Below are 14,441 nucleotides of genomic sequence, written 5' to 3' on the forward strand. Positions count from 1 at the left end.
GAAGCGGAGGGCCTGAAGTCTTGGCCTAGGAAGCCTGTGTCCTCCAGATGGCAAGCCAAGGAGGACCCCTGCACCAGGGGTCATGGGCTGGGGGTCGGTCCCAGGCCAAAGGCAGAGCTGCCAGGGTTGAGAGGCCCTGTGCCCCCACCCCCTCCATGGTGGGCACTGGAGTCAGATACAATTATTCACTCAGTGCATCATAATTACCACAGAGAGCCCATTAAAGAGAAATTATCATCAATATGATATTAGCAGACAGCAGGGAAATGAAGAAAGAAAAGTGCTTATTCTCCCATTGTCCCCTTAATGGGGACAAGGGATGGGCAGGCAGCGTCACCCCCTTTCATTAACCTAACAACCTCCCCTCTGCCTGCGGCCACGGCAAGTCCAGCAGCCACAGCCCTGGGCCTGGGCCTCAGCCCTGCCCGCTGCGGCCCATGCGGGCCACTGGCACAGTCACAGAGCCACCCAGCCCCCGCCCCGGCCTCCTGGGCCCCCTGGAAAAGCCCGCAGCAGGCTTGACCTTGGCCCCGCCCACCCTGGCTCATGAGAAACGCCTACGGCCCCTTCGGACCCTGGAGCCCAGACTTCTGTTAGGTACATGGTGGGGACACGGGCATCACTCCTCAGTCTCCCCAAAAGCCACCAAAATGACAGGGAGGGACGGAGAGAGGTGCAGCTGTGGGACAGAGATGGGGAGCGCGAAAGGGACCCACAGTGGTCAGTGTGCCTGTCTTGCCAAGTGGAGGAGCCTGGTCGCGGGTGGCGGTGGGCGCCAGCTGGACGCAGGTGCTGCTTGCTGGGTGAGGGACCCGCCAGCAGCTGTGGGGCAGAGAACCGGCCGAAGGGGCGCTGTCCGGCCCCGCCGCACGCCCTGCCCTTGAGCCAGGCCCGGGATCCGGCCGACTCTGGTGGCGGCAGGCGGACCCCGGACTTTAGTCTCGGGGAAAGGCAGTGGTGGGCTCTGAGGGACAGTGGCCCAGGGAGCCCTCGATGGGGCAGGCGAGGGCAAGGACACAGAGGGAGGGTCTCAGGACCGCTCGATCGCCCAGGGCCCGTGGAGGGGACCAGCGCAGCTCTCAGGCTGTCATGGTGCCGGTGGCGGGCTGCCCCCATGGCCTGACGCGTGGGAGCGGCGGGTTGGAGGAGCCAGAGCTGGTCGCCGAAGGGATGGAGGCTCTGGGGCCAGATTTAACTTCATGACACCCCTGCGGGACAGGTTCTGCGTCCCTGCAGGCCACAGGTGAGGCTGAGGCTAGAATGGGGCAATCTTTGGCCCAGGCCTCAGCCCCGGCAGCTGGGCAGGATGCGAGGTTGACAGGGGTGGCCCAGGCCCTGGCAAAGCACCAGCAGAACCCCGAGGGCTCACATGATGGCCGGCCGGGGTTCCCGTGAGTGCCTGCCCTCTGCAGAAACCAGCAGACACGGGACTGGGCCCTCGGGCATCCGCGGGCACCCAGCCACCCTGCACGGCTGTCCCCTCATGTCACCCCAAGCCAGCCCGAGCAGCAGGTCCCGTGACACCTCCCCTGCTCCAGCGGGAATGCTGCGGGCTTGGGAGGCCTGAGCTACAGGGTAGGTGACAGAGGAAGAAATCCAGACCTCGCAGCCTGGCGGGCCTCCTCCTTGCACGTGGCCTCCAGCTCCTCCATGAGTGACCTGTGTAGAAGCAGAGGCCCCTGCACTGTGTCCACCCCCACCAGGCCTGTGACCTGCCCCATTTCCTCACTCCTGTCCCATGCCACCACCTCCACGGGGCCCTCTGCAGCCACACGCATCCACCTCCCTCTGAACCCAACTCAGGCCAGGCCATGCACCCCTGGGTCTGAGCACCTGCTGCTGCTGCTGCTGCCTGGGGGTCCCCCCACCTGCTCCCGCCGCGCACCTCCTCCTCCCCCGCTCCCCCCGTCGCCCCTCCCTCCCCTGCTCCCCCCGCCCCCTCCCTCCTCTGCTCCCCCGCCCCTCCTCCCTCCCCCGCTCCCCCTGACCCCTCCCTCCCCCGCTCCCCCTGCCCCTCCTCCCTCCCCTGCTCCCCCCTCCTCCCTCCCCCGCTCCCCTGCCCCTCCCTCCCCCGCTCCCCCCGCCCCGCCTGTCGCCCCTCCCTCCCCTGCTCCCCCTTCCCCTTCCTGGTCTACTTTCTCCAGTGCAGGTGTCACTGTCGACTGACTCTGTCATTTACTTATTTAACTTGCCAACCAGCTCTCTTCCCGGCAGAGCTGAGCTCGCGCGTGCCACCCGGCGCCAGCGAGCGCCTGCGGTTCGCGGCGCTCACACCCGCCGCCCTGGAGTAGCGGGTCCCAGCGCCTGCTTCCGCGCGTCCCGCGGCAACCCAGCCAGAGCGTCTCGCACACGCAGGCACACATCTGGAAGTGCCATCGCTTGACACCCTCTGCCTCTCGCACCGCAGTCACGCGCCGCACCCCGGCAGCGCGCATCCCACCTCCAACTGCAGGAAAGGAGGAAACCTTCGGGCCTGTGGGTGCAGGTCACAGCTCCCCACATCGGACCTGCAGGACCCCCCACCACCACCCATGGCTCTCTTCAGGCCACGCCCGCAGTCCCTCTTCAAACTCCTGGGACCCCTTGAGGATAGGGAGGCTTCAGCTGTATTGTGGCCCCAGGCAGTGGGGGGTGGAGCTACGGTTGAACCAAGGTGGGGTGAGGGGCTCCTGAGACGTCTCCCAAAAGAAAACCATCAAGTCGAGGCCTCTACCCCTGCCCTGTGGCTTCAGACCAGAGCGCCCTAGAAATGCAGGTTCTCGGCTGGGCTCAGGGGATGCGCAGTAAGGCAGATTCCAGGGCTCGCTTGCAGTTCTGAGCCGGGCCTGCGAGCCGGGCCTGCGAGCCTGGAGGCTCCCTGGAGGAGGGGGTAAAGCAGAGAGGGGGTGGGGGGGAGGAGAGGGGAAGGAGCAGATGGAGGAGGGGAGGACCAGGTTGAGGGGTGAGCGCCCCAGCGGAGGGAGGACTGGCCGAGGCCCCGCGCACCAGGCCGCCGGCTCCTGTGACCGCGTCGCCGCTGGTGGGTCGGATTCCGCCGCGCCTGCCTCCGACCCACTCCTCCGCCCCTGGCCGTGTCACCTCCCGGCCGGCCTCAGGCTAATGGGCTGTGACAACCCAAGCCCTCAGCAGCTGAGCAGTGTCACCGTGAATTAGGCAGGCGCTGAGCCCGCCAACAGCGAATTACTCGTCGCTGCTCAGCTGGCGCGGGGCCAAACGCGCGCGCACGCGGCCGCAGGTGCGCGGGAGCTGTGGGCGCGCGCGAGGCCAGCTCGAGGGTGCAGTTGAGCGTGGGTGCAGGGCCTGTGCTCCTCCCCGCCAGCCTCACCCCTTCTCTCGCACCCCATCTCCAGCGGCCACCGTTCCTGCCCCCCCACCCCCCGTTCTTCCCTGCCTTCGCCACATTCCTGCAAACTCTCTGCCTACACATCCCAGCTGAGGGGACCCACTGCTGCCCCTCATTTCCAGGTCCGGCCGCCCGCATCTGCTCCTACCCCTCCTCCAGCCACTTCCCCCACACCCACCTCGCCCCCACCCCCACCCCTATCTACTACTCCCCTTTCAGCAGAACTCCTAGAGTGACCTAAGCTCGCTGTTCCGCTTCCCGGGCCCTTGCACTCTGGAGTCCTGGACCGGCCCGCGCCCCCCTCCCCTGCGCACTCACCAGTCGCCCTTCCAGGCGGGCGCTGAAGTGTGACCGCAGAGGGGGCCGGGGGCGGCCTGCGCCCTCTCCCGGGGAAGCGCTGGCCCTGCACAGCCTCTCTAAGGACCCGGGGGGACGCTGTGGCTCCTTCCTCTGCAGGCACCAGTCTGCGCTGGGCTTGAGCAGGGACACCGAGGCCGCTCCCCCCCCCCACCCTAGCGGCGGGATTGGACTCCGACTCTGGCCTCAGGGACCGCTAACCACAGGCTGACAGGCTGGTCCTCGTCAGAGCAGCAGGCAGGGTTGGGCCCTTCCCTGTCCCTCGCCACCTCTGGCCTCCTCATGTGCTGGAAGCTCTCAGGTGTCTGCTTCCCAGAGCGGCTGGAGGCAGGAGACCCAGGCTCCGCTGGGGTCTGGCCAAGGCCAGTTTCTTCCTAGTGCCCCAGGCCTTGGGCCAGAGAGTCCCATGGTGGAAGCCAGTGGATGGCTTGACCCTTGGGGTCCAGGAGATGGCGTCCCCTCTAGACACCCAGCCCTGACAGGTGGGCAGGCCACTCCGCGACGGCTCCTGCCTGTTTGTCATCTGCCTGTCTGTGGGGCAGAACGTGTCGTACCTCCCTGTGCCCTTCTGGACCAGCCCAGGACCCCACAGACCCAGCCCAGGGCTGGGCCTGGTACCACTGAGAACCCTGGACACCGAGAGCCCAGCTCAGTGCAATGGTGATGGTCCCAACTGAGGCAGGGGCTGGAGGTGGACACAGCTCCGTCCCGAAGGGCACGTGGGCCCTCACTGGTGTGCCAGGACCCAGGCTCAGAGTGTCCCTGGAATCCTTACCAGCCAGAGGACAAGGGGCGAAGCCGTGCTGTGTACACGCGTGTTCGGGGCTGTGGGGACCCTCGCAGATGTGAAAGATGAGGCCCAGCTGGTACCCTGTGCGGAGGGTGGCATGCGGCTGCCCCCAGGGCACTGGGGTTGGGCTCGGCTCAGGCAGCTGTTGCAGAGGTGGCCGATTCTGGGAGCTCCAGGGGCACCGAGGGTGCTGTGGTGGGAGAGGGCACAGGGACCCTCCGTCCTCGGCTGGCCTGTGGCAGGAAGCAGTGCTTGGGACGAGTGCGCAGGAGCCTGCCCAGTGCGTGCTTGTCTAGCGCGCATGGAGTGTGTAAGTGTCACACCTGCGTGCACACCCTGGCCCTCCCCAGGCCCGCCGGTCCCAGCAGCGCAAGGCCACACTCTCGGCCCCTTTGGCCTGTCCCGCCGGTCTGGGAGCACAGGTCCCCTGGGCGTCCTCCAGGCTGCCCCAATGTCCCTGACTCCCTGATGTCCCAACCAGCCCTGCGATGTACAGATTCCAACCCCACCTCCCCTTCCTTCCGGCACTCCACAGTCTGACCGACTGGCTTCCTGAGTGGGTTTATTGTCCCCCTCCCTCGGGAGCGGCTATCTGGCCCTGCCGTGGTCCCCGCTGGGCCCGGCAAAGAGAAGGAACTCGGAGTGAATAAATGACAAAGGAATGAATAGTTCCCCAAACTGGGGAGGGGGTGATTAGGGATCCCAAGGCCACAGTGGTGTACACCCCTGCCTGGGGTGACTGAGACATGGGTGACCAAGGCCCCCTGAAGGTCCTGGCGGAGGGCATCGGCCACCCCCTTAGGGTGGGAGCTGGGCTCAGGGACCTGAGTGCTGCGCGGAGGCCCCTCCTGCAGCCTGCACATTGGGGTCTCTCCTGCCCCAGGCTCAGGGCTCCCTCACACCCGTGGGTGGAGGTGGCTCCCAGCTGGGTGTCAGGGTGCTGCCCCTTCCCGCGGGAGCCTGCACAGACACGCGTGCACATCCACACACACGGCAGGTGCAGGCGGCCACACCAAGCGTCCGTTTGTCCACACTCCCACCTGCTCCCCAGGCCCCCTGGCTTCCAAGCTCGCAGTTCTCACGGTCTCTCCCACCCCAGGAGCCTCCCTCCCCTGCCCCAGTCCTGGTCCCCAGCCCCACCTGGCTGCAGCGGTCCCTCCCCCGGGAGGCCTGGCAGGGTGGGGGCCAGCTGTGGGGGGCCAGCCGCTGTGGGGGGCCAGCGGAGGCTCGTGCCCCTGCACCAGTGCCAGGGCAGGCGGGCCTGGCTCTCCGCACGCCTGGCCCCCCAGTCGGCTGTTCTACAGAATCGTGGATCCCCCGGAATGCTTTTGGGAAAGATCTGTTTCTAAACACAAAGAGCGCTCCTCCTGCGTCCTGCGGAAATCCCACGTTCTGTTCTCCGGCGTTCTGGTCTCCACGTCTGTCATCTGTCCATCGGTCCATCCGTTTGTTTATCTGCTCCGTCCTATCCCGGGGGAAACTCGGTGGGAGAAAGGGGGAGGAAAGAGTAAGAAAGAGGGAGGGAAGGAAAAGAAACTGGAAGGGGGGAAAGTGAAATTAGCTCCTGGCGCTGCCCACCGGCCTGGGGGAGGCCATCCGCCGTCTCTGCCGGGAAGAAGGCTCCCGAATGGCCCCGAAGGCACGACAGCGAAAATGAGGGGACCCTCACCAAGCACGAGCCAGGGGACCCGCCGAGCAGGTGCCCAGGCTGTGGGTCCTTCCTCGTGAGACTCGGCCGCTGTGCAAGGATCCCCGGGCAGGTGGCATCCTCGGGCCTGAGCCAGCAGCGGGGCTGGGCGCTGCCGGGAGGTCGCGACCGCGGGCCGCCTCCCCTGGGCTCCCTGCAGCCTGTTGGTCCCTTTAAGTCCCCACGCCCCACATGCTTCTCTCGCACCAGCACCAGCGGCTCCACTCCTGCTCCCCGCTGCGCTGCGGCAGGAGGCCTCAGCCCCCCGTGTGGGGATTTTGCTCAAACCTTGCTCTGAGTTTTACTCTAAGAGAGAGGCGGGGCGGCAGCTTCCCTCGGTCTCAGGGTGAGGAGGCGGTATGCTCTTGCGGCTGCTCTGCTCCCGGAGCTCGAGGCCGCCAGGCAGGGAGCAGGCAGCCCCCCCTCCAGGGAGCCCCCTCCCCAAGGTGCCAACCTCAGAGCTTCGCAGACTCGGACCGTCATGAAGGGAAGTGATAGTCGACTGAGCCCTGCAGCTCCCAGGTACTTCAGGGCAGGGAGGTTTCAGAGCAGTCCAGGTCCTGGCCCTTCAGGAGACTGAGGCCAGGCCACCCCTTTAGGTGAGGGACAGAGGGCTCGGAAGAGTTGGGAACGACGCCATGGCACTGCACGTGGGGTCACCACTAAGGAGGGCCAGTCCTGCCTCGGTGGGAGTCTGGGGGCCACCAGGGGGAGAAGGCGCAGGGCAGGAGCTGGTGGGGCGGAGCCGCTGACAGCCCTGGTTACAGGTCCGGGGTCGGCTTCCCTCACTGCCTGCAGGTAGCCCAGGTGTGGGCCCCCCCACTCTTCTACTCTGGGGGAATTACGGGGAAAAACGAAAGCCACAGAAAAACCAGCCAAGCTCCAGTGACTTTTGAGTTTAAACGGATTTATTTTGTTTGTCTTCTTTCCTTTCCTCAGTTTCGTAGCAAGTGAAAAAAGAACCTAACAAAACTCAATGACACAACAAAACCCGAGCTGAGCTGAGCTTCCGCGACCTGCTCCCAGGCTCCGCAGGGCCAGGTGCGCGGGAGGGGCCCACCGGCTCCCCACCCTCCCTCCCAGCGGCGATCGGGCTTTAAAAAGATCCCGCAAACAAACGAACCACGATTTAAATTAAAATAAAAACACTTTCTTCACCCACCCCCATGCCAGGAGGTTCAAGCCAAAACCTCCTCTTAAAAATTTTTTTTTTCTCCTAGAAATTCTGTGCATTACTTTTTCTTTCACTTCTCTTCAAGGTTAAAATAAGATATATTTCCCCGGGAGTCATAAATACCGTCTGGTGCATAGAGAAACAGCAGCGCGGGACTCCGCGCCGACCCCAACCCCCCGCCCCCCACCCCCGACGTCGCACGCACCCTCTGCTTCCCGGGCTTCCACGGAGCGCGGGGACAGGGCGGGGCAGGCAGGCAGGCGGGCAGGCAGGGGCCGGGCTCCTGCAAGCGAGCGACACATGCTGGGACACGCGGACGTCCGAGGGTGGCCGACCCTGGCGGGAGGGAGGGAGTTTCTCTCGGGGCTTTCTTTTCTAATTACCGAGCAAAATAAATAAAAATACTTTGAAAATAAGACGGCTTTAAAAAGGAGGAGTAAAAAAGGGCAAGGAAGGGGAACGAAACAAAGGCGGCGGAGGGCGGGCGGGCGGCCCCGCGGCGCGCAGGGCGGCGTCGGTGCACGTGGACGCCCGGAGAGAGGTTCCACCCCGCGCGACGTCCCTGGAAATCAGCGCCGCGGGCGCGGGGGAGCCGGTCTGCGAGGCGAAGGGGGCCGCGCCGCGGACTGGGGCCTGCGGCCCGGCGCCTGCGGACCCGCAGCCGGGCGCGTGCGTCGCCCCGGCCGCGGGCGGCTGCGCGTCCTCGTCCCGCGCGCGGAGTCCGAGCCTCTGCCCGGCGGGCGCGCCGGCCCGGCGCGGGGCTCACAGGAAGAAGTCGGGCGCGCCCTTGGCCCCGCCGGGGCCGGCCTGCGGCGGCGAGGACTCCCGCGGGAAGCCGGCCCCGCCCGCGCCCCCGGGGCCGCCGCGGCTGGCCAGCTTCTCGTATTTCTCCTTGTACAGGTCCCGCTCCTTGGCCAGGCGCCCCACCTCCAGCTTCAGCTGCTCCACCTGGCTCTGGAGCTGGCACTTCTCGCTCTCCAGAATGTGCCGCTGCTGCACCCGCTTGAAGCGGCACGACTGCGCGTAGCCGCGGTTCTTGAGCGTGCGGCGCTTCTGCTTCAGCCGGATGACCTCCTCCTTGCTGAAGCCGCGGAGCTGCCGGTTCAGCTCGCGCACCGACATGGACACCAGCTGGTCGTCGGAGAAGCGCTCCTCCAGGCGCACGTGGTGGCCCGCGCCGCCGCCGTGGCCCGCGCCGCCGTGGTGGGCGCCGTGGTGGTGGTGGTGGTGGTGGTGGTGGTGGTGGTGGTGGGCGGCGTGGTGGGGGCCCGCGCCCGCGTCGTCCGCGCCGCCCCCCTCGAAGCTCTGGCCCCGGAAGGCCTCGTAGGCCGCAGCGGCCGCCGGGTGGGGCGCGCCGTGGTGCGCGGGGTGGTGGCCGCTGCCGATGAGCGCCTCCACGGCGTCCTCGGGCGTCAGGTTGAGCGCCTCGGGGTTGAGGTGGTGCTGGTAGCCGCTCATCCAGTACAGATCCTCCAGCGCCGGCTTCCCCGCGGCGCCCCCGAACGCGCCGGGGCCGCCGCTTGCCGGCCCCGGGGCGCCCCCGGCCTGCGCCGCGCCGCTGCCGCCGCCCCTCGCGCCGCCGCCGCCGCCGCCGGGGCTGGGCGCGCAGAAGCTGGGCGAGGAGGGCACGGAAGAGCAGGGCGTGCTGAGCGGCGTCGAGGACAGCGAGCCCGGCGGCAGGCGGTGGCAGAAGCGCTCGGCCTCGGGTGGCTCCTTCTTAACCTCGAACTTCATCAGGTCGAAGTCGTTGACGTACTCGATGGCCAGCGGGCTACTGGGCAGCTCGGCGCCCATCGCCAGCTCCGCGGCCATCGCCCGGGGCCCCGACCCCGCCGCTGCCCTCGCTTTCGCCCCGATGCGAGGCGTCGGCGCGGGGGGGCGGGGGGGGGGAGCCGCAGGCCTCTCCCCCCCCTTCGATTCCCACTGGCGTCGGGTCCTGGCGGGGCGGTCGCGGGGGGAAGGGGAGGTTCGGCTCCCCGTCGCCGCGCCCAAGAGCGCGGGTAAAAGTTTCGCTCAGTCAACTCAGGCGCGGCCGCCGGGGACGCCGCCGGCCGGGCCTCCCGGGCGGCCCCGGGCTGCTCGCTGGCAGGAGCGGGCTGGCCGCGCTGCTCTGTCCCCACGCCGGCGCCTGGGCAGGTGGCCGGGCGGGTGGCGGGGCGGCTGCCGCCAGGGGCGAGTGGGGCTGCCCGCGCTCCGCCCGCTGACCGCCTGCCCCGCCTCCACGGCCGAGCGCCGCGCAGCGCGCTCCCCTTTATAGAGCCGGGAGCCCAGGCCCGCCTCTCTGGGAGGTGCGCGCGCCCCCGAGCCAATCGGATCCCCAGACCTGCCGCCCTCATTTGCCTATCCCCATGGCAACCCAGAGCTGTCAATCTCCTGCGGGGAACAGCTGTAGGATGGGGAGGTGACCGGCCGTCAGCGAGAAGGGGGTGCAGGGCCCTCTGGTGGCCGCCGCGGGGTACTGCACTAGCAGAGGACGCGGGGGGCGCGGGGGCGCGAGGCAGCGCGGAGTCAGGCGCGGGGCCTGGCCTACCACCTCCTAGGCCTTGCGTCCACGACGGGGTGACCGGAGAGACTTGGGGAACAGAGGTCGCCCCTCGGTGCCTCGGTCCCTCAGCCACCCCCCTGGCGGTGACCACGCAGCCCCTTCTCCGGCCCTTCCCGGTGGACGGGGAGGCCGCTTCCAGCGCGTTAGTGTGGCGACGCCGGAACCTCCTGTCCTCCAGACGCGGTGACACTGCGGCCGGCGGGCGCTGCGCGGGGTGCGCCGGTTATTTTTAGAGCGCGATTAGGCGGGTTCAGGAATTCAGTCAACAAAGTTGCCGGCACCTCGGTGCGGCGGGATGCGCGCGGGATAGCCCAGCTCCAAGGGGCGCAGCTCAGGTGGGTAGGGAAGTGGGCGGAGGGGCCGACGGAAACAGCGCACCGGGAACTGGCAGGGGACGGGGCGCGCGGCCCCAGCTGCCCGCCTGCGGGGCTGGGAGGAGCGAGCATGGGGGACAGAGGTGGGCAGACTCTGGTGCGAGGAGAAAACGCGAAGGCTCGGGCTGCAGGGAGCGGCGCTGAGTCCCGTCGCTCGCGCCCCGCCCCGGAGGAGCCGCCCAGGCTGCAGGCACCACTCCGGGCACCGCTGTTATCTATACTGCTGTTACCCTACTTGCCACTTAAAAATTCAGTGTTAACCATTTGTGCATAGAAAGAAAAGTCTGGAAGGATGTGGGCAGGAAGTCACTAGGCCAGTCTAGTCGCGTGCTGGGGGTGTTCAGCTAGCAAGGCTGGCCCCTGGTTCTGGCTGGAGCACCTAGTATGTATACTACAAGAGGACTCTACAGTTGGGAGTGAAACTCCACTTCCTAAGGTGTCATGTGCGTAGCCTGGCCCCACTGTGCCAGGTGGGCACCCCTCCTGCCTCACCCCCACATTCTACAGGCTGGGCAGGGCCTCCCCTTCAGGCAGGGCCAGGCAGAGCGTGGAGTCCCACCCCTCAGGGATGGCCCAGCAAGGGGCAGAACCCAGGCCCCGGGCCGCGTGCCAGGATTCCGGGGCACATTTTTCACCGGGCGCATCACAGGGTTTGGGGTTCCCTGCCCCATGTCCAGAGAGTGGCCCCTGACCAGAAGGATGCGGCTGCCTGGTGCATGTGGCGGGGGCGGCCGCCTGTCTGCCAGGGAGAGCCTGCCCTGGACTGCGTGCCTGCCTGACCTCTGCCCCTCACGCCGGGCTCCGGTCCGGCTGCCGCACCAGGCGCAGCACTGTCCCAAGCCGAGGGGCCAGTGTGGGCCTCATAGCTCCCGACCTCAGGCCCAGGGCCACAGGCCCAGAGCCAGGCCCGGGCTCTGTGGCACCCCCGGCGCCACCTCCTGTCCTCAGAGAAGCAAGCGGGCAGCTGAGGCCAGGCGGCCTTGCAGGTCAGCCCACCCTGCGCCGCCCCCTCCGGGCCGGCGCCCGGACACCCGACGGGCCCCACATCCAGTCTCCAAATCACTCAGCTTGCGTGTGTCGCTCCTTCCTTCCTCCCCCAGGGGACAGGGACAGTGCAAGGCAGCTGCGTTCAGCATTGGGGGAGCATCCCGGGGACATTTGGGCTTTGAGCCCATCCCCCAGCCCCGCCGCAGAGCAACCCAAAGGAGGGGGCTGCCTGGGGCTGCACAGGGCCCCCACATCCCTGCCGGGCCAGCCCCCTCGCCCTGGCCTCGGCCTCGGCCTCGGCGTGAACTGGCTCTCTAGAAGTGCACTGGGCCAGAGGGCGGGGCCTGAGCTCTCAGCCCCCCTGGCCTGGGGACAGGAGCCCCGGGGAGGCCCAGGACCCTCCCGGGTTCGCGCCACCCCTCTGCGTGTGCATTGGCGTGGTCTCGGTCTCGCCTGCTCGTTCCGGCGGCCAGGCGGGGAAGAGGCCGTGCGCCCCTGTACTCGGGCATCGAGGGTCACCTGTTCGCTGCCCTGCGGGCTCCTGTGGTGGGCACGAAGGGCCCTCCCGGCAAGGGGAAGGTGCCCGCTTGGTGGGGACAGGACCGGTAGGAGGCGCTAGGCTGGCTATGGGGGGCAGAGGCTGGGACGGCCTGGTCTCCCCTCCTGGCTGCCTCAAGTGGCCAGTAAACAGGGTGCTGTGTGCCCTGGGCTGCGGCCGCCCACCAGGGCAGGGCCGTCCTGTCTGCTCGTGCTGGGGGTAGGAACACACTGGCTCAGTGGCCCCAGGAAAGTGGCCGTTTTCCAGCCCAGCACCGGCATGCCCACCTAGGGCCTCACACCCACCTGACGGCCAGCCCTGGGACCCACGAAATTCCACAGGGACTGGTCGCGGAGCTCATCACTAAATGTGCTCCACGAATCTTTACTGGACGCCTGCTATGTGCCAGGCTGCTGGCCCAGGGGCACCTTCCATCAAGGAGATGGCCCGGAGATTTCTGGTTGGAAACAAATCCACCGAACCCCGATGGTGGGAAGTGGCATCTGAGGGTGGTCTGGGGTCGCTCGTGCACAGTTCGTCCTGGGCGGCTGGTTTCTGAACCAGACAGCCGGGGGACTTGGAGAGTAGGCGATGGCCGGAGCCATCAGTACTGTCTTCAGGCTCATGCCTGGCAGATGACAATGGCTGCTGGCTAGCTCGGCTCCGTGTGGCATCTCCACTCACTCGGGGGCTCACGCAGGCTCAGCACGGCAACTGGTTCCCAGAGGCGGCATCCGAGAGAGCTGGGCGGCGTGCCCGGCATTTCTGTGAGGCCTGCTGGGTGCCGCTGGGCGAGGTGTGCCAGCGGTCTGCCCAAGTCCGAGGGGAGGGCACAGATGGTACCTGCTGTGGTAGCATCTTTGGCACCGTCTGTGAGTAGGGATCAGAGGGCAGGAAGTAGACAGTGGGCGAGCGATGCAGTGTATCAGTTTCCTATTGCTAGTAACTGATTGCCAGGCCGCCGGCTGCTCTCTCCCAGCCCTGGCGGAATCCCACAGGGCGGGAGGGGCCTCTGCTCCGGGGCCTTCTCTGGAGAAGGGCCCTCCGAGGCCCCCGGGGTTGCTGGCAGGACCATTTCCTGAGTCCGGGGCCCGGAAGCCCTGCATCTTGCTGGCCGGGGGCTGGCAGTGCCCTCTGTGGCCCTCCCCATGGCTGTCCCACCAGGTATCTACAGTAAGGCGGTGTAATCATGCCAGGTTCTACAATTTGAAGCAGGCCCCAGGTCCTGCCCACTCTCACGGGGAGGGGGACACCATGGGCTGGTCCCCTCCTCCAGCACGTGAGGTGAAACTTCAGCAGGGACTAAGGGAGGGGCCCCCCATCAGGGCCAAGGTCAAGGAGGCCTGGTTCGATGTGGGGAGAGACCAGGAGGTAGGTGGCCGTGCCGAGGTGGCGTGCCGGCTCTGCCGGCCCCACATCCACCTGTGCTGTGGGGGGTTCCAGCTCAGCACGCTCGGCCCTCGGTGGTTCTGCGTCTGATCTGTTGGCACGAGGCTTTCAGGTCCTCGCTGACGATGCTCCCCCAGGAAGTGCTTGCAGCCTGAGAACCAGTGCAGGGGTCTGGAGCGGTTGTTTCTGTTCCTGGGAGGGAGCTGCTGACCTGGGGTGAGTGGGCCCTGAAGTTATGAGGTGCAGCAGCAAAAAGTCTTCGGTGGCAGGGCCCAGCTGAAGGCCTCTCCCTGGCCACGGGGCCGATGCCCGCCCCATTTACGAGGCTCCTTTGACTGACATGGAGGAGCCTACTGTCATTCTGGGGTCGCAGGCTCAGCAGCTGCCTCCCTGGGGAGGGGTTCCACCAGCACCCCCTCTCCCATCCACGCCTCCCCCAGACCCACACCCGAAGTCACTTCTGCACCCCTGCCCACTGCTCGCACATCAGGTACCTCGCCTCTCCAAGGCTGAAGGCCTCAAACATGCCCCGAGAGCTGCCGGCCCGGAGAACCAGACAGGGGCCCGCAGATGCAGGTCTCCCCCAGGTGAAGCCCACCGCGCACCTCCAGCCTGGCGGCTCAGCCGGGGCCTCTGCTCCCTGCCCGCAGGCCTCAGCCCAGCTCGCACCACTCCGCTGGCCACATGACTTCAGGGTTCGCCCAGGTGCCGGCCGTCCATCCCCAGGCCGCAGGCAGGCAGGTGGCAGCAATGGCAAGGCGAGGGCGCTGCACTGCACCTGGGCGCCGCCCTCGTGAGGCGCGTCCTTGAGAAGCCACGTGCCTGCTCTGCGTGCAGGCGGTCCGTGGGCGGGCAGAGGCGGGCGGCCTTCCCTGCGTGGGGAGCGTGCCCATGGCAAAGGCCCGAGGTACCCTCTATGTCAGGGTTGGGGGGTGACCCGCGTCCTCATCCTCGAGCGTCTTCGTGGCATGGAGTCCAGGGTGGCCAGTGGGCACCCTCAGCTCGGAGGCACTGCTCCCTCCTCCCACCCGGAAGTAGGGATGAAGCGGACCGAGTCCCCAAACAGGTCGCAGGGAGCTGGGGGTGCAGAGCCGAGCCCAGGGGCACACGGCAGCCAGAGCACCCAGCCTCCAGGGCCTTCTGTGCAGGCCTTGGCTGTCGACCTGCTGTTTCGGAGTGACACGCCGCATGGGCACCGGGGCCCGGGGCACGCTCCCTTCGCTGTGGGGGCCTCTGTCTGCACCCTGGAGGCTGAAC

General features: G+C 67.5%; 1 protein-coding gene across 1 annotated transcript; it reads right to left on the reverse strand.

Moving 5' to 3' along the window:
- Positions 1-8,113: 8,113 nt before the first annotated feature.
- MAFA (MAF bZIP transcription factor A) lies at positions 8,114-9,260 on the reverse strand. The gene has a single exon (XM_016139229.2). The coding sequence runs from the start codon at positions 9,161-9,163 to the stop codon at positions 8,114-8,116; it is 1,050 nt and encodes a 349-aa protein (XP_015994715.2). The 5' UTR covers positions 9,164-9,260.
- Positions 9,261-14,441: the final 5,181 nt, after the last annotated feature.

This window comes from Rousettus aegyptiacus, unplaced genomic scaffold (genome assembly GCF_014176215.1).
Source record: "Rousettus aegyptiacus isolate mRouAeg1 unplaced genomic scaffold, mRouAeg1.p scaffold_m13_p_15, whole genome shotgun sequence".
Classification (NCBI taxonomy): Eukaryota; Metazoa; Chordata; class Mammalia; order Chiroptera; family Pteropodidae; genus Rousettus; species Rousettus aegyptiacus.